Genomic DNA, 26,296 nt, shown 5'->3' on the forward strand with positions numbered 1-26,296 from the left:
TCATCCCTTCTTCCTTAGCAGTGTGGAGGCACAAGGGGAACAGGTTGGACACTCCGGCTTATCAGCATGACAGGAGCAACAGAAGACAAAGATGAGGGGATAAAAAAGCTTCGAGGGACCAGAATTTAAACATTCCCCCCTCCCCCTAGCCCTTATTGAAATCAGCTTGGAGTGTTCCGCTGGCATTGACATTTGCTGGTGATGCTGTCCTGCCAGAGCCATCAGAAACACAACTGGAATGATTTGAATCCTCCAACAAGAAACCCTTCCACAGTTTGAGACGTTTTCTAAGACCATTTTCCTGTTCTGCAATGAGATCCATCAGGCAATGGTGCAAAGGCCTTGAGCATCCCCCTTCGTGCTGGCTCTCAAAGCCTTTCTTTGCTCACTGTGCATGAGCTTTGTGATAGCAGAACATCTTCTCTGCCTTTCCTATCTTTCCCATCCATGTAAATGAACGATGCCCCAACAGAGAACTTTGGGTTGTTTTGTTTGCCTGGCTAGCAATTGCTTCACGTGGTTATTTCCTATTCTAGTTTCACTCAGATCAGCAGAAATGTAGTTTATGTCAGGAGAGTAAAGTCTGCCACAATTCTTCAGATTTTAGGACTACAACAAATCATTTCATTTAAAGAATGAAAGGTAAAAATGTTCTTTGGGCTAGAGAAGCAAAAGGAGCAGAAGGAAACCTATTTTTAATAAGAATAGTCATAAAAAAGAAAAATTTTTTTCTCCCTGATGGAGAGGTCCTGTCAGCTTTGAATGGGTTGAAACTTGTGCCACAATCTCTGAAATTTCTCTTTACAACCAATATCTCCAGAATATAATAGGTTTTCTGAATAGAGTAGTGTGAATCATCGTAAAGAACGCTACAGCATGGATATTGGTCTACAGAAACTTGGCAGCAGCAGAGAAAGATGGCATTTCCCCTGCTCGACATGTGAGGTTCAGTATGAGGGTGTGGAGAGATCATCCCCTGTAGGCAGGGGCAAACTCTGACCCTGCCATTCCTGAGCATATCAAAGGAACCATGCCTGAAGGTGGTTCATTCTTTACATCCCAAGACTAAATCAAGCCCAGCTTAGCACAAACATGAGTCCTGCTAACAGCAGGTTAGAAAAGACCTCTAAGATCATCCAGTCCAACCATCAACACAACACCAACATGCCAACAAAAGTAAGTTTACCTGCAAGACTCAGCAGCATTTAATGGGGAAGCTTTGAACGCAAACCCGTGGTGTGATAAGTGAAACGGGTGTTTATCACCTGTTTTTAGCAGACATTTTCTTAATTCTGCAAGGTTCCTGGGGGAATAGGGACAAGCCCAGGTTAACTTCCGGTTGCATTTCTGATGGCTGGGTTGCAGCACAGAATCACTGCCTGCGTGTCAGTAATTCAGGGTTTCATCAGTAGCATTAGTGCTTGTCATCAACACAACACATCTTACAGAAAACTGCTTTTATTTTTAGAAACGTGGAACCAGCTTGCCTGGGCTCACACTTCCCACAAAAGCATACTGACCCAGCTCCTGCTCCCCTTAGCTGAACCAGCAGACGGGCACAGCCCATCTCTGCACCAGCTGAGCCATACCCACAGCTCTGAGGGACACAAACCCATAAAAAGATGCAGAAAAAGTGGCAAAGGAATGTAAATCAGAAGAGAAACAACCCGGAGACAAGGGGAGTTGCAATAATGAAGAGGGAAGTATGACATGAAGCTGACTTTTGGGATAATGGGGAAAATCTGGTGTGGCCAGAGACCTCTTTAAAAGCCGTGCCCGAATCTGAAGTCAGTGTAGATTGGCAGGTCCATCTCCAGAATGGTTGGGTACATCTCACATCACAAACTGATGTTTTCCCTTGTCCAAACAAGCCAGGAAACATCACGAAGCTGTAGAAGGACAAGCTTTTCCCTTTTTACACAGCCTTAATGGCAAATGTTCATTTGTGAGAAGAAAATTCTCCAGACATGAATGCCGCGATTCTGGAATGGGAAAGCTCATGGCAGAAGGCATGGGTGGGAAGGCTCTATCTTTATCCCCTTTCCAGGGCCTGAAGGCAAGAGGCAAAGCTGAGCAGAACGTTATCTCTGCAGAACACACCCCTGTTGTGTCCCCTCTGCTAATTAACACACCACAAGCTGGCTCTGTGTGGCACATACTCCCATGCTAATGTAACGCCCAAAGCCAATTAAATGCCTGATTGGGTGAAACGGTCACAGTCAAGTGACCTACTGCCAGCCAATCAGGATTCCAAATTTCCAAATATCGTTAAGGTATGTGCGTTAATCCCTTCCTAAAAGATTAAGCATTTAACCTATTACTGCTGTTTCTGATGAGATACAGAAAATCTGCTGTGAAATGAGCAATCCTTGCCCTGTTCCAGCCCCAGACCCCCAGGAGTAGCAGTGCCACACATCTCCCAGCATCTTCCTGGTGGTTCAAATTGATCAAAACAGGGCAGTGGATGTTGCTTCCAAGAGAAGACTAATTATTTTGCAGAAAAGATAGATTTGGCGACTGCCTCTGTTCCATCCCTGCTTTCCATGCCTCTTTGCCAGGGGAGAGAGATGTCAGAGAGGGAAAGCTGCTTATCCCACGCTGATGGATCTCCCTTAGCCTGCTGTAAGTTTCTTTGAAATACAGATTTTTATTGAACTTCCAAGGTAGTGTTGAGAATTGCAACACCTTCCTAGCCCAAGAGAGGTGTGAAGGTGATTTCCCCACTGACCCAGGAAGAAGGAAGAATAATGGTTGTTTAATAGATGTGGTTCTCTTGTCGTGTGGTTTGACTGGGACCTGCAACCACTCACATCCTTAAATGCTTTAATGCATTACAGATGCTCCAGTGCTCAGTCCCCAGCTGCCATTTAAAAGCCAAGCCAGGAAAAGATGTCATATAGCTGATTACACACAGTGGATGGGGATCATCCATGGCTAATGTCTAATTAGCAGTTAAATTCATTTTGACTATTGATGGTAAATTGTAATGATTTCTTTAGGTGAAGATTAATATGAAATGTCATAATGCATTCCCAGCTTTCTACTATGACATTGAAACATGCTTTGAAGCCTTACCCTGACAGGGACATGTGCTGTGCCGCAGCACCAGGGAAGTCACTGGCCAGTGGGGGAGGTTGGTCACAGTGTTAGAGAAGAGAAGCAAAGAGAAGATCTCTCTGTGTAAGCCTGGGCACTGGGGGAAAACCCATGGGAACCATTCTGCTCCCTCCACTCCCCGTTTCACCTATAGATATGGTATTTAAAGGCTGATGGGATGTAAAGCTTAGCATGCAGATCCAGGTTCTGCAGATGCAGTCCCAGCACTCAGGTCCAGGTTGGATGCCTGATGGTTGTTGCCTGATACACAGATGATGGCTCCAGGGGAAAAAAACATCTTTATGCAGATATGATTTGAAAATCAGGCCCAGCACTTCAATAGTAATGGAGTTTTATTTCTGGAACATGGTACTAACTTGGAACCATGTTATTAGTGCGGGAAAGGAACACAGCCTATCCTCCTGGAAAACTGGTATGTTTGCAGGATTTGTTTGCTGTGTGGAAGCATTTTCTGTAGGGTTAAGGTAGGGGAGAGAGTTTCCTGCTCTGTCTCACTTTGATGGATGTGTGCTGGAGAGCAGAAACATGAGAGGTGTCAGGGATGATCTAGTGATGCTGAAGGCTCTGACAAATGAGCTCTTGAAAGTCCTGCTGCAGCTATTTCAGATGTTACTGTCCCGCTGGTCACCCCTGCCAGGGCCACCTCCCCATGGCAAAGGGCACGGAACAGAGAACCTGCTCCCTCATAGAAACTGGAGCTCACTGGTCTGCGTTAGCTTAGCCATCAGAGGAGATGGGACGAGGACAAAGCAGAAGGGGAGGTGTGTTGACACATGTTCCATCCTACTGCCCTGGCTCATAGGCAGTAAATTGCTTTGGGAATGGAGTAGCATCTTCAGCTGCTGCGGTGATTTGCTCAGGGAGCATGTCAAAACCTTGAGAATGAATGTCATGAGCCCAGAAGCTGTAACTCTCCTTTTCCTTTTCCCTTCCAGCTTGCTGCATTAGAGAGGCAAGTGTTTGATTTCCTGGGATACCAGTGGGCCCCCATCCTAGCCAACTTCCTTCACATCATCATTGTTATCCTTGGCCTCTTTGGCACTATTCAATACAGACCTCGCTACATAGTGGTGGTAAGTAAATCCCTTTTGTTCAGAGCCGTTCAAAGCCTTTTGCAGCTTTTCCTCTGGTGGGATATGGCAAGTGCCGAGGAGACGAGAAAAGCCCTTGGGAAATCAGGCACGAGTGTTGTAAACAATTATAGCAGGAGGTGCCTATGCTTAGGAACACATTGTTCCATGTGCTGCACTTCTACTATGCTTACGCCAAACCTGGAAGTTTTCAGATGATATTACTGGTACCAAAGTAACAGAGAGATCCTATGCAGCAAAGAGGGAAAACTAGATGCTGGACAAATGCATGCTAGAGGCTCTTACATTGCCTCCAAACTTCTACCCCTGTGTCTGTAATCAGATGAGGAAGCATCTGCATGTGGGAGACACACAGAGCAAGAGAAAATGATTGCAGTGCTGACTGAGGGCATTTAACTGCCCCCAGCTGGATTAAAATACATTATATAAGCTAATTCCACTGACTTCCTAATGTTTATTGTTCCTTTCCACCTCTTCCCTCCCCCGTTCCCTTCTAGTATGCCATCTGGACTGCAATTTGGGTCACCTGGAACATCTTCATCATCTGCTTTTACTTAGAAGTGGGAGGGCTCTCAAAGGTGAGTAGGAGCTTTACGGGTGAGTGCTCATGCTTTGCATCAAAGGCGATGGAGCTTAGCTGTGAGATAATGGAGGGGGTGGTTAAGGTGAGTGGCAGGAGGCTGCCTGGTAGCAGGTCCTGTCTTTTTGCTGCTGTGCTGGGGGATGGAGCAGTACTGTTTGTTATGTGGTAAAAAAGAGGGAAGTAACAGTGATTTCTGGAGCCCTTTGCTGGTCAGTGCAGGTGGTGGCTGGATTAAACCCTGCCCTTAGAGTGGGTAGAGAGTTTTTGCTTTTTAAAGGTGAGAACAAGCCTGGCAGCAGAGCCATCCTGAGGGGAGATGGTGATTCTGAGGAAGCCTATGAGCTAACTAGATTGTAGCTGATCCTTTTGTGACCTGCTAACACCTTGGGAAGAAGGTGTGTGTGTGATGGAGGGGAAGGCTCTCATGCAGCAGTGAGCGTGCTCTCTCTGCCAGCCCATCCCAAGGAAGAGGTGTACAGGGGGTTCAGTCTATCTGGGCTGATTTGGACCAAGGACTTTGCTGTAACTCCATTTCTGACCAGTTCCTGATATATTTTGGCCTCCTGGACCTACTGAAGACTTAAAGCACTTTAGCAGCAGGGGCAGGTATTTGGTTGTGGCCACACCAAGTAAGATATTTCCTGTTGTACCTTTTGTGAAAGGCTCCTGCCCCTGCTGAACGGAGAACAAACCAGAGGGATGCTGGGGAGGCTGGAACATCTCCTTAAGGTGCAGCCTTGGAGGTGCTGTGGCTTCCCTGTCTTGATTCATCCTTCTTAAGTACAGCGGTGATTATTCATGGCTCTTGTCCAGGCGTGCTGTGAGTTAATATGCGAAGCTCTTTGAAGGCCAGATAAGCCAAGTATTGCTGTCTGCTTAATGAGGGCTGAGTCAGAAATAATAAAAATGGGAGGCAGGCCCTAGATTAAGCCTGGGCTGTAAGCAATGAATTACTGAATATTGCTGTAGCTTAGCAGACTCCAGGTGATTATAGGATGCAGGTTCATTTCAGAGCACTCTGTTCTACATCTGGCCTAAATTCCCAGGTCATACATCTAAGTTGCAGGCATAATTGGAACTGCACTATGGGGTTTTTTTTATCAGGCCTAAAGCAAGTCCTGAGTGACAGCATAAATCTTTTGCAGATAAGAAAATGTAACTTCCTAATTCCTCAATTAATCTCCATTTCCCCTCACGGTTATCCACATAAACTTTGAGAGAGTTCTTGCCCAAAACAGTGATTACATATGGTCTGAAAGCTCAGTCTGAGATGATCTCTGTATTGGTCGTGACCAACTAAAAAAGAATTTTATGTAACTATTTAAACACTCCCATCTGCAGAGGAAATATTGGCTTGATAAACTGCTCTGGGAGCTTCTCTGACAGCCTGTGTTTGCTTCCAGCCAGGTGATTACTTGTGTTTACTAATCCCAATCTGCCCTACAACATGTTAGGTAGCTGTTCGTCAATTCAAACAGCACAGCGAACTCTGCTTGCCCTACAACAGAGGAGCTTCACCTCATAACCTTGCTCTGCGCTTGGCTCATTTTATTTAGCAAAAGCCAGCAGGCAGAGAACCTTTATTTAGCCCCCAGGATGATGCTTGTGACTGGGGACATTTTGAATAGAATAGGGCTGCAGTGTAAGCTGTTATCGACTCGGTGGACTTCCCTCTAGAGCTGTAATGAGAAAGTCATGCTGTTAGCTTGGTGGCAACTGGCAAAGACATCAGAGTATTTGTGCTTGTTTAGTGGTAAAATCCTTTACAGACTTGCCACTGTTCGTAATGAGTTATTTTTGTTTGAAAAGGCTGTCTTGTAAGGAAAAAAAAAAGCTCAAAGCTGATTTCTTTTCTCCTTCTCCCCTTTAACTCAAGTTACTGGTGGTGTTTGTAGGCTGGACTCAAGTAGTGTTGCTCTCCTGCTGCATCTCTAGCAACCTGATCCAAAGCCAGCTGACATCTGCAACGTCCTATTGATCTCTGTGTCCTTGGGATCAGGCTCCAGAAGGACACCTGGGCTTGGATGAGCAAGTGCTGGACAGGCTCTTGGAAGGGGCAAGGACAGGGCAGTATCAGCCCAGAGTTTTACAGCAGTGGTGCCGCAGAGGAGCAGGTACCTCTGTGTGCCCTCAGGGGACTCGGGAGGAAGCTGTCCTTTAATTCCTAGTAAGAAGTCAAAGCTTGTAATTAGCCTGGTAGCAAAACTGAAAATGTTAGAAGAGCATTGATGGAGCAAGGCTGATGGAATGGGTCAGGTAAACACTAACTCATTAACTATTAGAATCATAGAATGGTTTGGATTGGAAGGGACCTCGAAGACCATCCAGTCCCACCCCCTGCCATGGGCAGGGACACCTCCCACTGGATCAGGATGCTCCAAGCCCCATCCAACCTGCCCTTGAACACCTCCAGGGATGTGGCAGCCAGGACTTCTTTGGCTAACCTGGGCCAGGGCCTCCCCACCCTCACAGACTAAGTGTGAGTAAACTGGGGAGTGTTTCCGACAGTGCTGTCCCTGTGCAAGTAGCTTAAGGGGCTGATAGCTCTGAGGAAGGTCTTCAGGTGCTGTTTCCTCTAATCCCTGGTGAGCCTGTGGGAGGGTTGCATTCCTGCCAGCCCTGTGCTCACCCCTCTGTATTGCTGTCCAGGGCAGCCTGCCAGGGAGATCTCTGTCAGCAGCTGGCTAATTCGTAATGACAAAATGCAGAAAGGGCAGTGAGGGAGAATGAATGGAGTTTGTTAACTTGGCGGCTGGTAATGACAGCTCAGTGCAAGTGAGAGAGATGATAACTCAGGTAGGGTGAGGAAGGATCCAAGTGTTTCTGCTGTAACAAGTATAGGAAAAGCCTGGAGAATTGAAGAAAATGAGGAAACAATTATGTGCAATTATTGCAAATAATTCCTTGTCCTCTGGTGCCTAGATCTGATTTCACAGTGGTAAAGGGAGTACAGTACACCAGCAGGGAAGCGCTGTGCAGTCCAGGGCTGAGCTGAGCACAGAGACTGGTTCTTGTGCACACCTGCTTAAGGTGCCCAGCTGATCTGAAAAACAGAAACTAGAAGCACCACGGCTGTGGGGCAAGGTCCAAAGTCAGCCCATAAGCTACTTAGCAAAGGAGTTAAGGGACTACCTGCCAGATATAAACTCTGTCAATATGGACTGGTAAATGCATCGTTGTTGAATTGGACCTTGAGGGCTGGTTCTGCCTTTCTTTACCATCAATTCCTCCTTCACTGCCTCTTTCCTCCTTTGGGTTGTCTACCTGCTGCCTCTTACCCTCTTTTCTTCTGTCTTTCACATCATTTCTTGAAGTCAGTTCTGGAGTCCTCAGTATAGGAAGGACAAGGATCTATTAGAGCAAGTCCAGATGAGGCCATGAAGATGATCCAAGGGCTGAAGCACCTCTTACAAGAGGCCAGGTTGGATGAGGCTTTGAGCAATCTGATCTAGAGGAAAGTGTCCCTGCCCACGGCAGAGGATTGGAACCAGATGATCTTTAAGATCCCTTCTAACCCAAACCACTTTATGATTCTGTGATTGATCTTCCAGGTTCCTTCAGCAGTACCTGCTCTCACCAGGCTATGGAAACCCTGCAAATGGCTATTCTGGCCAGCCCCACTCAGAGTAGTTATAACTACTCAGGAACCTTCTACCTCCTTATCACTACTTATAACTATGCTGAGTAATTTTTATTGAAAAGGAAAATGCTCTTTCCCACTCTGTGAATCTATTCTCTACATCTTGGAAGAACTCAACTGGGCTGACTTCTGTTTTTCTATCATGTCACTTTTTATCTTGCAGTCTCTTCTTAGTAGGAATAAGGGTGTGAAATATGGCATAGCAGAACTTCATTAGATAGCCAGACCCAAATAGAACAGCAGAAGTGCCTAAGAAAGCCCTGCCTTTGTTGCTGCAAGCGCCTCCTGAAGTGTGTAGCCTATGCCAGCTTTCCTGGAAGTGCTCTGGCAATGAGCAGGCAAGAGATACAGCAATCTGGAGGGATGCTTCTCAGCACTGGCAGTGAGGTGGTGATGTGTCTCTGAGTTACTTTTGGCAGCATTACCTTCCTGCCTTTCTGTGCTCATAGTTCTGAGCATAACTGCAGCATCTAGGGGGAAATACAGCCTTTCCAACAGGGCTGTACTACTGCTCTGGCTGAGGCTCACAGCTGAATTTCCACTTTGTTCCTCCTCCTCTGGCCTGTTTCTGTTCCATCTCCTCCTTTTCTCTTTGTCCATCTGTTTGGTTAGGTGAATTGCTGGGAGCTGTCTCTGAAGTTTCTAGACTGTGCTTGAAACCACATGTTAAGCTTCTCCCTCTCTACTCAAGTGTGAAACGTACTCCCTCCTGCACCCCCTTGTCTGAGTTAATTATTAAAATCCTGCTGGTAAGATGCATGAGCATCTGTCTATCCAGCTGCCATGCTGATTGACTCTTCATCTTGTACTTAAGAAACGCTCAGAGAGTCTTGAGGAATCGGTATTGTGTATTTCAATGTATTCCTTTGTCTTTTCCCTGTGGAATTATTCATCTTTTACCCTTCCTTTATATTCTCTCTTGTCTATGTGGCACTTTGATGTGAATCCAGAGCTATGGTGGTCTAAATCTCCTCTCGAAATGGCAGCAGCCCTTATTAGTCAGATGGGGGTTATTTGTATTCCACAGAATCTGGATGGCACCTTGGGATGACTTTGTACCTGGAAAAAATACTGTGAGGCAGATGGATAAATGCATGCATAGTCACAAGTGCCCCACAACTCCATCTAAACTTAGAAACTGGAAGCCTGTGATTTGACCTTTAAATGCTGTGGCATTGTTTCTCAGCAGTCTTGTTGACAATGGACGGGTTTTTCTGTGGTCTCGGAGCGATGCAGCTATTCAGCACACTCAACTAAATGAGAAACGTTATATTTCCTACTTTGATAAGAAATGTTTCCAACTGAGAAGACTTGAAATTATTCTGTTTGTAAGCTCTGGGAGCTCCCATACAGGGTTCAGTTTGTTTCCAGAGCCGTTAGATTGCTGGCTTGCTTGATAATTAAGGAAATTTGTGGGGAGGTGCTTCCAGAGGCTGTTAAAAACAAGAAATAAAACCATCTCTGATAACATCCCTTAGAAAATCATTTCAGAACAGCTTTCAGAAAATCATTTTAGGAAAGGAACACAGCTGGCTCTGTGGGTGTCAGAGGTAGGTGTGAGCTTCCCGTGGGACACAGTGGGCTAAGGCTGGCAGAAGAAAATAGACTCTGTAAAGTGTAGGTCTTACAGTTTTAATGCTGTTGTCTTCCTTCTCACAGTCATAGCAAATGCTTGGCAACCAGGTGCTACAACCATTCAGAGGGATGCGTGATTTTTTTGCTGGCCTTCAACATGCTCCTGAGAAGGAGCTCATGTAACTCTTTGCTCATATTTCCCTTCAGGCTGAAGGTTAAAGAGGAAGCCACAGCCCTTCAAAGAACAGCCTGTCCCAAAACAAGTGAGAGTACTCTCTCCGTACAGCAGGGCTTGCTCACTTCTAGGACTGATTAGTATCTTACAACCTGCATCCCATTTCTGGGAGTGTTTCAGTCTGTTTAGATTCAAATGCGTTGCAAAAAGGTTTTGTGAGGCAAGTCTTCCCTCGGCTTCCTTGTAACCGGTTCCCTTCTCCTGATATTAATGTGCTGTTCCTATTTCATGGTTTCCTTTCTCTTCAACCACCTCCTCACAGAGGAAGCTGGCAAACCACAGGAGACATCCTGAGATTTTTTTTCCCTGGTGTTCTAGCAAGCACTGAGCAACTGAAGGTCAATTAAGTGATTTTCTTGAATGGTCTTTTATTGTGCCCCATCAGAGCAGGTACCCTCCAAGGACATCCAGCTGGGGACACAAGCCAAGGAAAGGCATTGTTTTGCATCTTGAGACCCTTTCTTTCATGCTGCCCTCATGCCCTGCGCTGCTCCAGACAGATGCCTGTTCAGAAAGGTGTCTCTGTGAACGTGAGGGCATCCACAGTCCCCGTGTGCCATCAGTATTCATTTTACATCTGTGAGATGGATGGCTCATGTGTGCGAGTCGTTGTGTTGCTTTTAGAATCCAAATGTGCTCAGTTTTCCCAATCTGTTCTTAACTGAAGTCTGTTTTTTTTGGTTTTTTTTTTTTTAATTTTTTTTGCACGGAGCCGGGGTGCGATTGCGGGCAGGAATCAGCGAGTGCTGGTTAGGGCCTCCTGTTCCTCCACCTGCCTGCCTCCAGCCCAGCACCTGCTCTGCTTTTTCAGGCTTAATTCGCAAGCCAGTTCAGCTTCTGCAGCAAAGTTTAAGCCAGAACCAATTCTATAAGGACTGACAAAAGGCAGATTCAAGAAGGAAAGCCGCCTGTTTCTTACTTGGCCAGGGATGCGTAGTTGCCTCTGTGAGGAGCAGAGGAGGCACTGACTGGGCTCTTCGCACCAGGGAGGCAGAAGGTTTGGGAAGGCACCATCTGTGAGGTGGGGGAGGGAAGCCCTGGGGACCGAGGTTAAGAGTAGATCCTGCAGTGCCCTGTGGAAAAGCTTTGTTTCTGTGTTAACTGGAGGAAGCTGCAGGCAAAGAAACAGAAATCGAGTCCTTTTTTCTTTTGAGAAGCATGATTCTTTCCCTCCCTACCCAAAGTGGCGGGTGGCTTGTGAGAGGGAGAAGAGCAGAGCAGCTTGGAGGGCTGTCTGTCTGCAGGAGGAAAAGCTCTTGCTGAGGAAGATCCATGTGTCTCAGAACATGCAAACCTGGGAGAGAAAGAGCCAGCTTTGCAGAAAAGATGCGGTTTGGTGGATGTGTGGGATGTCTGCGGCCACGGGAGAGCAACGCCCAGCAGAGGGAGCAAGCCAAAGGCTCTCCCGCCAAAACTGAGAGAAGCTGGGAGAGGAAACTCTAGTAATGGAGACAGCACAGCACCTTGCTCTGTCAGCATTATCCTGTAGCTGCCAATCTAGTAATTATTCCCTATAGCCTTTAAAATGCAGGCAGCTCCCTTTAACTCCCAACTGTTAACAGAGTTTCCCCCATTGTCTTTGCTGTTGAGGCTGCCTTTGCACCGGTGCCACACTTCACCTCCCTGCCCTCCTCCATCTACTGTAAAACACATCCCATCTGTTGTGGTGATTCTGTCAGAAGTTTGGCAGCTTTCTCCTCACTTAATTGTCCCCATTTCTTAACATGCGTTTCCTACAGCGTATTCGAATAACAGCTCTGCGAACTGTTGTTGGGGGTCTGTGGTGGAGTGCAGGGCACCTACTGAACGTGCGTAGCTGGGCGGTTGGTTTCTGTTGACAGGTTATCTGGCTGGCATTCAAATTTTCTGCTCCTGTAACTCAAGTTTGCCCCTGAACACGCTTTTCTGTGCCCATGTTTGTATCGGCAGAACTACCTGGCTAGGTCCCCTGGACAGGCTGTGGAGACAAACCTTCTAATTCAGAGCAGGAGCCTGGATTAGCATCCCTGAATCTGATTTTCCCTCTTGACTCTACTGGGAGCTGAGGCAGAGGAGCTGCCATGTGAGGTTTTCCATGTTAGGAAGTGTGAATACCCCAAGCTCTGACTGCTGCTGGTTTGGGAGTCACTTTTCCTCCCCCCCCCCCCCCCCCCCCCCCCCCACCACCAGGGATCGTGTAAGACTCTGGCAGGAGCAGTGGGATGCAGAACATGCTAAAATCTTTCATAATGGTTAGGTGTGGTGTGTATATTCAATATTTATGTCTACCCTGGAGAAACACATAGATTCTCTATCTGGTCCATTTTATAATCTATGCTTCAGAATAAAACTTCCAACCCCTTTCCCCGTGTTGTGGTCAGAGGGGTTGTTGATTCCACATCAAAGTGATGCAGGAGGGCTGCTGGGGCACCCAGCACTTGGCATTCATCCATCATGTGATGCAGCTGATCTATTCACCCAGCCCTGAGTTTGGTTTTGCCAGTCTGTAGGGAGGGCTTTACTATATCCTCTAAGCTCAAAATCCCAAAGTTCTCCAGGGTATTCTAGCGAGTACCACTCTTTTCTCAAGTGTGAGAGTTTGCATAGAAAACTCCTGCGCTACTTTTATGCATCTTGCTCTGTAACCTCCACAAACACATGGTTTGAATTATGGAACTAGCAGAGATGAGAAGAGAAAAACATAAAGCCTCTCCTGGGGCACAGATGAGAAGGAATTGCAGGGGAAGTGTTTGCAAGAAGCTTCAATCATCATCTTGAGGTCAGCTCAGCTGGGTAATCTGACCTGAGGCTGACAGTGTGTCAGGTCAAAGGAAGATGCAGAAGCTCCAAATGTGAAGAATGTGGAAGGAAATCAGACAGAAATGGTAAGAGAACTTGCTAGATGTGTTAAAAGCTAGAATAGAGGAAGATCTGTTGGATTTTGAAACTCACTTTGGGGTTATGAAGTTCATATTTCTTAGCTCTCTGTGCTGGGAAGAGGCTACCCATAACACATGGTTCTGTGACAGTATGCTTAGCGATGCCTCGTTTACCTTTTTCTCCTACATCTGTAAGGTTAACCTTAAACCCAAAACATGAAGGTTCTTTTCTGGGTGCAGGAACCACTAGCAAAGTGTTCTCGGGTCTGCAGTCTAGAAAATGCTTTTCTGCTTTAGAAGCTGTTCAGACCTGCTTCCGAAATGTGCTACATGCTGGTGAAATAGGTTTGTTGGAGTGCTGCAGGACTGAAATGGTTCCCACCACAGAAGCCTGGCTGTGAAACGCTCATTAATAATGGGTATAAAGCCAATGTACTTTGACCTGTGCTATTAATAATGGGTATAAAGCCAATGTACTTTGACCTATGCTAGTCTTTCTTGAGAGTGGAGTCTCAGAAACTTCAGGCTTTCCATTAATTTAATATGACCTCCATCTGACAGTGCATCCGATGTTTTTATAGTAAACTGTGATCTCTCTGAAACTTTTGTCTTTAGGACAGTGAACTCCTGACATTTAACATCTCCCGGCACCAGTCATGGTGGAGTGAAAATGGTCCTGGTTGTGTAAGGAAGGAAGCTTCAATGTCTGGCATCAAAGGGCTGGACAGTCATTCCTACATCTCTGTGATAGGCTGTGCCCTGGAGTATCGGTACATAGAGGTCATGCACAGCTCCTTCCAGATCCTGATCGCAGTGAGTACCTCACCATGCAGCGGTGATTGTTGAGGGGATGCTGTTTGGTTATTTTCAGGCTGGCCTGTATTTTCCACCACGTTTTCTATCATCGGATTCCAGAAGCCTCTGTAAATGTTTTTTGTTTGTTTGTTTGTTCTCCTGTTCTTTTATGAACAATATTGCTTGAAAGAATTGGAAGTAGATACCAACAATCTAACACTCAGAGTAATGCATCACATGCAACCATATAATAGTGGTTTGGGAATCAATAATGGTGTGGGAAGTCATGTTTTGCCAAGGACAGAGACCCTTCTGAAGAAGGATTTCTCTTGTTCCAGGTGACTCAGTGATGGGTGGCAGAGCACTATGTGCACATTTGTCATGAAGAAATAAAAGTGAGAAGATCCTTATCTCCAGAAAACAAAGGGAGCAGAAAGCAGCATGTTTTCTTTCTGCTGACACCTAAGATGTATATGCTAAATGTTTTCATCAACTCTTTCTTCATCAGAGTCTCCCACAGGCTTTTTAAAGTGCTCTGCAGTAATTCAAAGTGCTTAATGTCTGCTGTTCATTAATTGTGTCTCACTTGTCTGTGAAATTAACTGAAACAAAATGTCCATTGTCCTCCTTACTCTTGCATTTTGTAGCTTTGCTAAAGTTAGCAGCCGCATCTTTCTAATCTGCTTCTGTTTGTTACATTGTGGTTAATGGCTTTAAGTACAAATGGATGTGCACTGGTAAAACCTTCACATTTCAGCTTTGCCTTAGAAAAGAAGGGTAACTTGTCCTGAGTTAATGCTACAGGATAACAAATAAACTCGAAGCTTCTGGGGTACCAAGTACCTCTCTGCACATTTTTGGTACAACTTTCCACCGTCTGGATCCTGCATTTCCCATTAGCTGAGATGATCTGTGTGACCCAGTGAACTGCAAGGAGGGATAAGACTGACTCCTTTCTTGCCATGTCCCAATAAAGAGGCAGACAGAGAAGCTCCTGTTTCCTGAGCTGGACGGATGCCCTGGCGCGTGTGCTGGCTGTTAATATTTGCTTAGTTCTCCTTCAGGGAAAATGATCTGCATTAAACTGCCCGAGAGTTGCTTTGATGCATGTATATGAGTAAAGCATAGCTACGTGTCCAGAAGAAAAGAGGTGTTGCCTCTTCTAAAGGGCTCTTAGCTGGGACAGGATCGATGCTGCTGAGCTGGTGCCATTCCTAAGGTTGGTGAAACAATCCACAGTCGTTGAAGTCAGAATATCCTAGACTTTTAAAGCACAGAAGTGTGTCACTGTCAGCATCCTTCCTAAACACCTCAGCTGGCATGAGCCCCTGTGCCCATGGCTAGAACTTCAGCCAACAATTGGTCCTGAGTTTGTTTGGAATAGACCTTTGGTTTATGGCAGCTTTTTAACTTAGGGCCGTGGCCTTGAGCTAAGTGATCAGACTGATATATAGAAGTCTGTCTCTGGGAATGTTTTCTCCTTTGTTTCTTCCCAAAGGCACATGACAATATTCTCTGTACATCTGCAAAACACCACAAAGAGCCAGATGGGGAGACAAGGAGGGAACTGTAAGATAAAATAGGATTTAGGTAAATATTTTCTCCCTTCTTCTCCCTGAGGTTTAATTTGCAATGTTTTTTTGAATCCTAAACCCTGGAAATGAGGCTAGAATACTTGTATGCAAGAAAGCCACATGGGCTGAGCAGAGCGAACTGAATTTCTACTTGTCCTGCAATAAAGGCATAGAGTATAGAAGCCCCAGTACTGTAACTCCTGCCAGCTCTGAAATGCTCATAGAACTGTGTCATGTACTGGGAGAAATAGAGCTTTTCCTTTCTGCTTTGCTGAGGTAAGGCACAAAGCAAGCCTTTTCACTTTCTCATTCAGACCTTGCCTGAAAACAGTCAGCCAGTTCTCTCCCTTTTTAGTCTCTGAGGGTCAAACACTTTGATCTCTGCCAGTGTCTTTTTCTGTCCTCTTTATCTCGCTTTAAGGCAGATTTTATTACAGGCTGCTGTCCTTCCCAGAGCGCCTGGCAGGTTCTGTACTGCAGACAGGCAGGGAGACTGGATCAATAGTACAAAAAACATGACTGGGAACTTGAAGGCTCAGGGGACACAGCAAGGGACATGACCTAGTTCCCTCTTTGTCTGCCACACACTTGAGACTGGAATAGTCTGTTCCCTGTTATGAAGGGCAAGGGACGGGCAAAATTGTGTGTTCTATAGTTTTCTGCTTCGTTTAATGGCTTTTAGAAGCTCTGGGGTAGGAGTCTTGTGTTTGGGAAGGGTTTATTCCAGATATGGTACTGTGAAATCCATGTTCTTTAACTGTTCAGTTCCCAGCTGTGGAAATCTTGATTGTTTTCTGGAAATACCAATTCTTTGAGACCAGTGAGGAACTGCAGTGCAGCGTATGGTGTACCTGGGGGAAGGCTGAGTTCCCCTGACTGAATTTGATCTTGCATGCCAAAGGAGAGGGAAAGCAAACCTGAGCCCATATGGTGAGTGCAGTGTTGGCTGTCGACTTGACTCCTGCTGACTTTATCATCCTGCTCCTGGGCATACATTTGAAGATACAGAAGGTCTCAGTCTGTTTTTGCTCCGAGCTTGTCTGTACTCCTTGAAGGCAAAAGCAACTCCTTTAATCTGGAATGGGATCAAACTTGAGCATATCAGTTGCCATGCATGACAGAAGTAGCTGTAGGGCCCAGCATGAAAATCTGTCTCAATGCTTTAGCACAGAACATGTTGGATAAAAAAAGCTTATTGTAACAACATCTTAAAGTATATTCTGCTATAAAAATGTCACTGTAAAACTAATGCTACCAGTCCAATTAGGAAATGTAACAGCAACTGGTTTGTCAAGAAATCAAATCTGCTCTGGTTTTATCTTAGCAAGGATTCATCTTCCATCTCCCCAACTTGCCAGCCAGCAAGGAAAGGAGTGATTTCTAGTTTTGAAATACCTGGCATAGCTCTGGGCTGTCCATATGGTAGTTCTGGGAGTGGGGAGGGTTAGGCTTTTCCTGAGGCACCATTGAATGGGATGGAAATGGGAAATGTCTTCCCAACCGAGAGCACTCGTTGCCTGCCTGTCTGCTGTTTTCACTCAGACTGACAGGTTGGAAAGTTCCCAGGAAGGCAGCAGTGCAAGCCTTGACAGCAGATGTTATGTGAGAAGCAACACACAAGAGATGCTTTGCTGTTGGCAGAAGCTAGATTTTCAGTGGTTGTAACTGCATCCAAAGAGTAAAAGTCAAGGAATCAAAGGATTCCGATTGCCTCTTTTGGGGTATATGGTCACAATAACTCTTTCACTAACTGGCTTTTTGCTTTCTTGTAAGAGATCTCTTCATTTCCCCCCCTCTTGCACTGATGAGAGCATATACACTTCATTAGCTCTGATTAGGAGTGAGACCTAGAATACATCTGCCCAGAAGGGGAGACTCTGCACATTCTCTGTCGTGGAAAAATCAATGGCAAGTTTTTGTGTCTAGAGAAGAGTTGAAGAGCCCCAAATCTTCACTAGGACAGATGCAGACTAAAGCTAAGATCTTACATAAGCAACAGTAACGCTTCCTAAAACTTGACTTCCCATCTTTCACGTACTTTACACGCACAGCCAGCTGGTTCCTTTCTGTAGATTTTGTTATAATTCAGTCTTTCTGGCTCCAGCACTTTAGTTCAATGCTGCTGTTTTGTGAACACTTTTCAACTTGCTATTAAAAAGTTAACTTCAGATGACTGAGGGATGTACGGACTTATGTTTTCCTCGTTCCTTTTGGGCACACTTGTCTCTTCCTGTCTGTTCATTTGCCTGCAGAATGCTTGGGACATCCCATCTGCATCCTCTTTTATTGAGCAGCATGTGTGTTCCCAGGCTGTCTGACAGGCTGAGTGCACACACCTGCCTACAACATGTGTTCCTAATAAAAAGCTTAATCGGATACTCCTGCAGCCTGGAGGAAGCTGGTACTGAACATGCAGAACAAGCAGAGAAACGGCAGCAGAGGCTAAAGCCCAAGAACATTCTTTGGGGAATTAGAGCAATAGCTTAGAGTCATTTTACATCACTATTTTCCCTCTCCTACATAATTTGCAAACATCTAAGAATTATTGCTACTTCCCCGAGTCAGTGGAGCTCTAAAACCCCTTTTGTATTGAACTTTGAGCAAGAGTGAGACTACTTCTGAATTCTTGGTCTCCGTGAAGTTTTCTGTTCTACATTAATTGTTGTGAAAATTAGTAAAGTATTAGGGCTCGATACATCTTCATCAAGAATGTAGTCAAAAGGGAACCAACTGTTGGTGTCTCTCGGAGTCTGCTCTTCCTACATTCTTGCAGACTCTTCCAGTGAAAAGGACTGGACAATAGGAGCTACAGAGGAGAAATGCCACTATATTTCATTCATAAGTCACGGAGAAGGTGAGACATAGGGAGTCCCAGGAGTCCATTTCATCCCTGAGGTGATATATTTAATTATAGTTTAGGTAAGCCCATATAAAAATGCTATTCATGTTTATGTTGTACATCCTTTCCTTCTTTGCCACTGAAACTCTCCTATTCCGGACAGGTCACAAAACTAACAAAGCTCTTTTGAATAAGAAGTGCCATTAAATAAACAATTTTTTTATTGATGAAACTTCTGTAAGGAGGGAGTGGATTATGAAGTCAAAAAGTAAAATTTAGACACGAAGCAGGTAATTCTGAAACAAAGGCAGGAGGCAGAAGAAATTAAAAAGAAAAACATCCACTCCAGTAGAGCTGGAAGTAGAGATTTAGGAAAGGTCACTTAATTCCTAGCTGTTCGTTGGTTGATTTGTTTTTCTGAATACAAAAGTTCACCTTAGTCATAAAAGGAACAAATATATGAGTTGTGAGGAATTATGGCTGAGGGTTATAAGGCACTAATTTCTGTACAAAACAAACTTCGCATGTTAATCTTACTGCCTGCTTGGTGCTCCTGAACCATGAACAACTTTCAGAGGTTTAACAGGTTCCCTGTGATGGCACAGCTGATAATTGTTCGTGCACTCTGCCCATAAACTGGGCAGGTAAGTAATTTTCATTGTTAGTACTATCAGGAGTTCCCTGACTCAGATATGACATAAGGTTTGTGTGTACATTATACAGTATAAAAACAGTTAAAGGATTTTGGGCCACCGCTTTGCATGGCTATTAGCCCAAAGTTCCTTGTCTGAGGCATGATGGAAATCCTAGGGAAAGAGAAAACCTTCCTAGAGTTCCCTTGTAATCAGAGAGCATATTCAGGATGAATCTTTCCTATTTGGATATTCGTGTGGATGTAAATTGCATGATTTGACCGTATATCCTGTAAAATATAAAAGGTTGGATTTTTAAGCTATAAAAATGATAGTGCAAGTACAAAGAATGTGTGTGACTACACTCCTAATTTGATCCTAGGATGAGCACAAACGTGCTTGCACTGGAGACCAGAGCGTACAGATGAGTGGTTGGACATCTCACTGAGTGCTGGGATGGCTTTAAGCTGAAGCACTCTGTTTTCCCAAGAGCATCTACCAGTGTTCACGTCCTTAGCTACCACAGCCCAGCTGATGAGCACTAATTGGTGATTTCGCTGTCAACCCTACTCGTGATGCAAGGCAATGGGGGCAGCTTCGGGGCTGCATCAGCACACGGCCAGTTCCTGGGCCATGGTCATTTAGTCCTCTCCCGGCCACCAAAACCACCCCCAGATGGCCACAAACTTCAGTAAATGAAAAAAAATCCCCCAGATTTTCTCTTAGCACCCTACAAGCAATAGAAGAGAAGAAAAATCTCTGATTATTCAGGGTTGGTTGGGTTGGGTTGGGTATTTGCCATTAAAAAGCAATGGCTCTACTCAGAGGCAATTCTAAACATCAGCAGGTAAAATTAGATGGGTCATTGCATGTGGCTTTGCAGCTACCATCATGCCCAGGAGGATATTAATTTTCTGCATGAAGTCCTCGGTGGCTCAGAGAAACTTAGCACGAAGCAGCCCTGGTTTCAAAAATGCACAGCAGGGGAATGAGTGAGTCCATAGAGTTACCTGTCCTCCACGGAGGTCCTGGCACATGCGTCCGTAAGGCTCACCCAAGAGGAAAGGAAAGAGATGGCTTGTCTTTCAGACAATTATATAAAATTGTAGAGGAAAGACAAGGTTTACTGATGCTACAAAAACAGTCCATTTCTTTCCAACAAAGTGTGTTTTGTCGGGAGAGCTGGAGAAATCACAAATGCCTTATAACCTCCCAGTAGAAATCTCATTATCTTGCCTTTTGTTTTCTCGTGTGATGTATTTTTCTGTCATATTAAAAATGAATGGACTCTACTTTTCAAGCCCTACCATGCATCATTCTGTCTTCCCTTACAGTGAGTCACTGTATGTTACATTCTAACTCTTGTTTAGGAGAATTGAGTTCACAGTGGAAAACAATTATGTCTCACAATAACTTTACTAATACAGTTACTGTCAACCAAGATCTCACTAAGTGGGGTGTTATGTAAAGATGCAAAATGAAGGATGGAGATGATATTTAATTAACTGGAAGGAGGCAAAACAAAATAAACCCCTGCTGGATCTAGAATGCTTAACTCCCATAGTATTAGAAGTTTATTTCTCTATTCAGGCTGGGTAATGACTTGCTACTGAAACTGAATGAGGCAGTTCTGATGCTCTAGACGTGCTACAAACTGCCAACTAAGGACAGACCCAGCAGACTAGTTTAAATTGCTTTTTTAATGTTCACTCTAGTTTTCTGCTCTAAAGACTGCTCTGGGCAGTGGGTTGATGTGGGGGCTATACCATGACAGGATGGCTGTTATTTGAGGAGCATCCTGTTGTTTTACTGATTCCCAGGAGGTGGCAATTTACTGCTAACCTATGCAATTTGTGAATCAAGACCATTGCTATCATCTTGTCTGTTTCTCACCGTGCTCGGCCTGTTTACTTTGCAAGTCTGATGCTTCATTAGTCCATGCAGGAGTGTTTATTATCCAAAGACAGAAAGACTTTTGAACTTGTAGAACTAGTGTAAGACTGGCATTTCTTTCCAACTAATTTTTCACCTCCAAGCCTAAGTTACGAAAGATTTCAGTATCTCTGAAAGTTGCTGCAGTTCATCACCATTTTTATGGTTAACTAACCTTCCACCCCATCTGCATAATAACTATTCGCATCTTATTGGTAGCTCCTATACCAAAGTAATTTCCCTTCCTTTGCACAACCCTTGTGACAGGAATAAGAGCTGATAAGTTCTTATTCCTGGACCTCTGTTAATAAACCTACCTCTGTGTTTCTGTCCCATATGAAGTTGTCTAAAATGTCATGTAAAGTGCTCTCCTGCATCCTCACAGAGTAAACTTGGCACCATAGTTTCATTGTCAACAAAGTGAGCCTCTGTTCTTGCCAATCATTCTAGCAACATCATGCTCCTGCTCTGAAGGTGAGGATGGGTCTTCCAAGTTTTTTGCTTGGACCTTTGAGTATGCTCCCAACAATGTCTTCCCCCAAGCGTACACCTGCACTCCCTGCCTTACAGCAAATATGACTTGGGTCCACCGTTGCAGTAATGCTACTTGACAGTAAATGTTGGCTCTTGAAGTGCTGCCAAGTGGGTTTTGACCATTCCTGTAAGATCAATGTTAAAGTGATTTATTCTCTCTGTTTTCCAGCTGGTGGGCTTTGTCTACGCCTGTTACGTTGTTAGTGTTTTTACAGAAGAAGAAGACAGCTGTAAGTATTTACCAACAGATCCTTTGGGAAAGATTTTATTACATTTTATTTCTTTCTCATGTATTTGTCTATCAGGACTGAGTTGCAATCAGACTTCTTTCCATCCAGATGATATGGCACTACCTACCTCTCAAGGATCAGCTATTTTTACTGTAAGGGTTTTTTTTAGCCCATGTCACCACATGTTAGATGATGTAATTCTGCTACTCTTTCAGCCCAAAAATGCTTTGTGCTGGCTACCTGCTCAGGCTGGGCTTTAGAGAAACTGTTTCAAGCTAACATAGCTTAACACCACTGCAATATTACCATTGTAATTAGGAATACGAACAAGGAACACAGCCCGGTACTCAAGTAGGCTGCCTGCTGAGTATCATACGCCACAAGGCAAGGATGAACCAGAGCGTGAGATTTCTTGCCAAGAACCAACCTGACCACTCAATTTAAAAGCAAAGAAAGTACTGTATCTGAATTACAAGAAGGAAGAGTGAGCTGACTCTCTCGTGTTTGGTATACAAATATCTTAAGTGTCAAGATGTGTCAGAGAAGAGCAAAGACTCAGAGAAATTACACAGGTGGCGGGATCTGTGGGATCTATCCAGGTATCTATACCCTGGTTCTGGACTACTTTGCCCTTCTGAAAGTCCCTTTGAGAGCGATAATTTTGCAAACAAAATAATGGACACATAGGGTCCAAATAATGTGATGTTTTACTTCTTTAGCAATATTTTGCCTTTGTGTGTTTGAATCCTTGACATGTTTTCATCAGTAAGGTTTTACTGATATCAGTGGTTCTAGGGCAGTTTCACTCCGGGTAAGGATCTGATCCAAAGGCTTAGTATCCAAGTATCATTTCTTTAGTATGTTCATTAGGCTTTGCAAGTAGCTCTGTTGTTTTGAAGAGCGACTGGCAGGGATTTCAGCTGAAAAGCAACAGCTTTGAATGGAATATTTGAAATCATGTGAAGAATGTTGGTTTCATAGGAGCGAGATGAGATGCATTGCTTGTCTGACTTGTCCTCATGTTTTTCTCTTGCTTCCTGTGTGGCTGAACTCATTCTACTGACTTTATTGATCATTTGTTTAAAGCTTGGCAGCGCACTTAGCAGAAGTGCTACCTTCTAAGTAATAATTTTAAATTACACTACAGCTCTTCTATTAGCTGAGTAGTTTGAGTTCTGAGCCCCTTTTGAATACTGTAAAGTAATAACTTGACAGAGCTCATTACTATAGCAGGGATGTGTTAGGAGAGGCAGCCACAAGGAAGGAAGCATTATCTAGAAGCATAGAGCTGTTAATTTCAGGATATGTATGTTTTTTTCCACTAACAAATTTCTTTTCCCTCCTAGTTTCCCAGCTTGGATGTAAAATGCCAGCTTGAATAATTAACAATGACAAACCATCAATATTTCACACTCACAGTGGTAGATCCTTCCAGTGACCCGAACAAATTTGAGCTGCGTTTTAATTTTCTCTTCCATTTGTGGTTTCCTTTAAATGTTGCTTTGATATGCAGCATGAAGTAATTACGAGTGCTGAGGCACATTAATCAGGAAGCTCGTGCTAACGTGATTTTCATGAGAAAACACAGCAGTGGGGATCTACTAATGCTGAATTGTGGGCAAGAATATTTTAGATGTGCTAATGCAGCGTAATATATTGCAACAATGAATCATGGTTAAGATATTGTTTAAGTGACTTGGATTTGAGTGCTTCCATGGTTGAGTTCTCAGATAGAGGACTTTTGTTTGTTCAAGGTACTAGAGAGTTACTGAGAACTGCAGTTATCGCAGGATGGTTTGGGTTGGAAGGAACCTCAAAGCCCATCCAGTTCCAACCCCTGCCATGGGCAGGGACACCTCCCACTGGATCTGGTTGTTCAACACCCCATACAATTGTTTAAGGTTTCCTAATTCAGACATTCCACAACAGAGGTAATACAGTTAGTATCTGGTTTTTAAAACTGCAGACTGACTTGATTGTAAAATACTCCAACATTTTCACAAGTGGCTGAGAAAAGGTCAAGTCTCTCTGGAACTACCGGGAATTATTTCCCCTAATTAACTTAGAACCTCTACAGATTTTGCTCATTAACTGAGAGTTGTTCCAAAATCACAGTGGCAACATGAAGCAATCCATTGAGATGGAATATATTGTCCTTGGATTTCTAAAAGTATTTTAAGAGGGTTTTTTTTTGAACTTCCAGTATATTTTGTAAATATTTTTTCTGTCGTTCTCTAAGAAAACAGCAACATTCTTTTCCTAAATTTAAAATGATAGTGCCACCTTCAGGAAAGAAAAATAAGTAGGCATTTATATAGTTAATAAGACTTCCCTGTTATTTTTGAATGGAATTTGGACTGGATAGCTTTCACACTTCCAAACCAAATGCACTAACTTGGCACCAAACAGTGGTCTAAGCTGGATCTGTTGTAAAGGTTTTTGCAAAGCCTGCTAGGTCGGTCACGAATCACACCGTGTAGTACCCTGCCGACCTGGCCAGCTCAGGAGCACAGACTTGGCCTGATTTCAGGGGAACTGAGAGAGACATGGGAAATTCTTCTGTGGTCACTAAGGGAATTGTCACTTAAAGCTTTCCTTGTTTAGCTGCATTGCCCTTATGCGAGTGCTGGAGAAGGGAAGCATTGTTCCTATTTGTCTACAATTAAAAGAAATTGAGTTGGCAGAGAGGATATGAAAAATATCCGAGCTGAAGATAATGAGGTCTTTGCAGTTTTCGAAAGCTGCTGTTGTCTTGTCTTGCAGGGAAGACAAGTGAGGCAGGAAAATTCTCACTTGACTATGTAACCTTCATGGGTATTACTGTGCTGTCAGCTTCTCTGATGACATTCACTCATGAGCGGAGCTGTTCCCCAGCTTCTGTCTTTCAGAACATCGCTGATGGGCTGAGGCATCACCAGCTCTGTTCCCATGTGGAGCCACAGCACAGTGGCAATGTCCAAGGAGGACGAGTCAGGCTCTCTTGTTTTCCTAGAGTCTTACTAGCTGAGTCTCTCCTCCCTGGCACACTTGCCTATTCCAGGAGATCCTAGAAAAGAAGTCTATACAGGCAGAGATTTCCACCAGGCACTCCATAGCTGGAAAATCATTTTTCTGTTCTCTCACTAATTTTTGTTTTATGCCATGACAAGCACCAACTTTTCATTTCTTTTCAACTTTCTGGCCATGTTTGTTTATTTATTTGAGTTTTGATTTTTTTCAGTTGATTTCATTGGTGGATTTGATCCATTTCCTCTCTACCATGTCAATGAAAAACCCACAAACCTTTTGTTCAAGCAGACATACCTGTAAGTATCATCTCCTGTGCTAAGAGGCGATGCATGCCTCTCAGATTGATGGCTCAAGGGTGCCACAGGTTTGGGTTTTCTCCTCCTTGCAGGCTGATTTCTCCAGCAGGCTTTTTAGACATGGAAGGAACAAATGAGTGGACACCAAAAGGTGGTGAAAGTGTCTCTGCTCAACCCCAGACTGGAGCTGGTGTTGCTGTACTTGCTTGTGGCAGTGCTGTTTGATAGGAAGCAGCAGGGCCAGCTATAGGATGTTATCGTAAACAAACTATGGGATGCTTTATCCTTGAAGAAAGCAAAGAGGGGCTTTTCAGCAGTGAAGGGTAAAGGTGGGAGCTGCGAGGAAGGGTCAGCCTCAGTGGGTGGACATAGAGTAAACCATAGTGATAGCAGAATACAGTCCTTAATCTCAAGGTTATATTCCAGTCTGTCAGGCAGAGCCTTAATTAAAGACCTTTACTGGGGTAAAATCTATGCAACATCTACTTATTTAAACCATATTTTAGCTCTGTGGCTAGTCAATATCTGAACTGACCTGGATACATCCATGCAGTATTCATCACTGGCCGTGTCTCTGTCATCTTCCAACAATCTTCTCATGTTGGCACTGCAAAATTTGACTCTATTTTTAAAAAGTACAGGTCTCTCTGTAGCTGCTTGCACTTGGAGAGAACCTGTACTGTACAAAGCTAATTTGCCCAAGTGAATTACATTCAACTAAACATTAGATGGATTGTATGCAGGATGGCACGGGCTTGTTCTTAAGGTTTCATATTTGTTTCAATTGTTGCCTACAAGAACAGAGGCTTCTATATGTGAGGCATCCCAAAAGTTCAGCTGAGAGCAGGGAGCAGAAAGGGGTGTTGTCCACAGCAGGTCCTCTCATAACACTAATAGAAATCCATAGAAATCCATTGTTGAACGCCAGCTTCTGCCCTCTGATAATCCCTTCCCGCTGCTGAAGGCACAAGATCACATTGCCACACACTCCACGTAAAAGCTTGTTCTTAATGAGGTTCTCAAACAATAAAGGCCAGTATTATCTGTTCAAAGCAAAGTTGATACTCCCTAAATCAAGCTGCAAGAAGGCAATTCAATGTGCAGAATTTTAAAGCAGCTGCTAAGGAAGGATGTTTTGGTGGTGTGTGGGGGGGAGTAATGTTCTGAGACAGTCCTGCCAGAAAGAAGGATGTGTGGACAGGAGAAAAAAAAGCAAAGCAGAGACAAGAAAAAGTGCTCCCAAATAGATTTGTGGATGTGCTCCTCTAACAGAGCACGGACTTACTCCTCACTTGGTCCCTGCACCACAAGACCAGGAGAACAGGTCATTTTTTGCAAAGCAGTTAAATTCCCTGT

At 44.3% G+C, this 26,296-nt stretch overlaps 1 protein-coding gene across 6 annotated transcripts in view; it reads left to right on the forward strand.

Annotated features, from left to right (window-relative positions):
- Positions 1-26,296, forward strand: part of NKAIN4 (sodium/potassium transporting ATPase interacting 4) — a 54,559-nt gene that overhangs the window by 22,803 nt on the left and 5,460 nt on the right. For 5 of the 6 annotated variants that reach the window (XR_008452573.1, XM_054081344.1, XM_054081346.1 and 2 more), the window contains exons 2-6: positions 4,053-4,190; positions 4,706-4,786; positions 13,715-13,912; positions 21,575-21,635; positions 24,856-24,940. Coding sequence is in view for 5 of the 6 variants with exons in the window: in XM_054081344.1 (XP_053937319.1) it covers positions 4,053-4,190; positions 4,706-4,786; positions 13,715-13,912; positions 21,575-21,635; positions 24,856-24,940 (563 nt within the window). In the remaining variant the exon portion in view is untranslated. The remainder of the gene's footprint in view (positions 1-4,052; positions 4,191-4,705; positions 4,787-13,714; positions 13,913-21,574; positions 21,636-24,855; positions 24,941-26,296) is intronic. The other variant, XM_054081347.1, reaches the window with a different exon arrangement.

This window comes from Cuculus canorus, chromosome 16, assembly GCF_017976375.1.
Source record: "Cuculus canorus isolate bCucCan1 chromosome 16, bCucCan1.pri, whole genome shotgun sequence".
Lineage (NCBI taxonomy): Eukaryota > Metazoa > Chordata > Aves > Cuculiformes > Cuculidae > Cuculus > Cuculus canorus.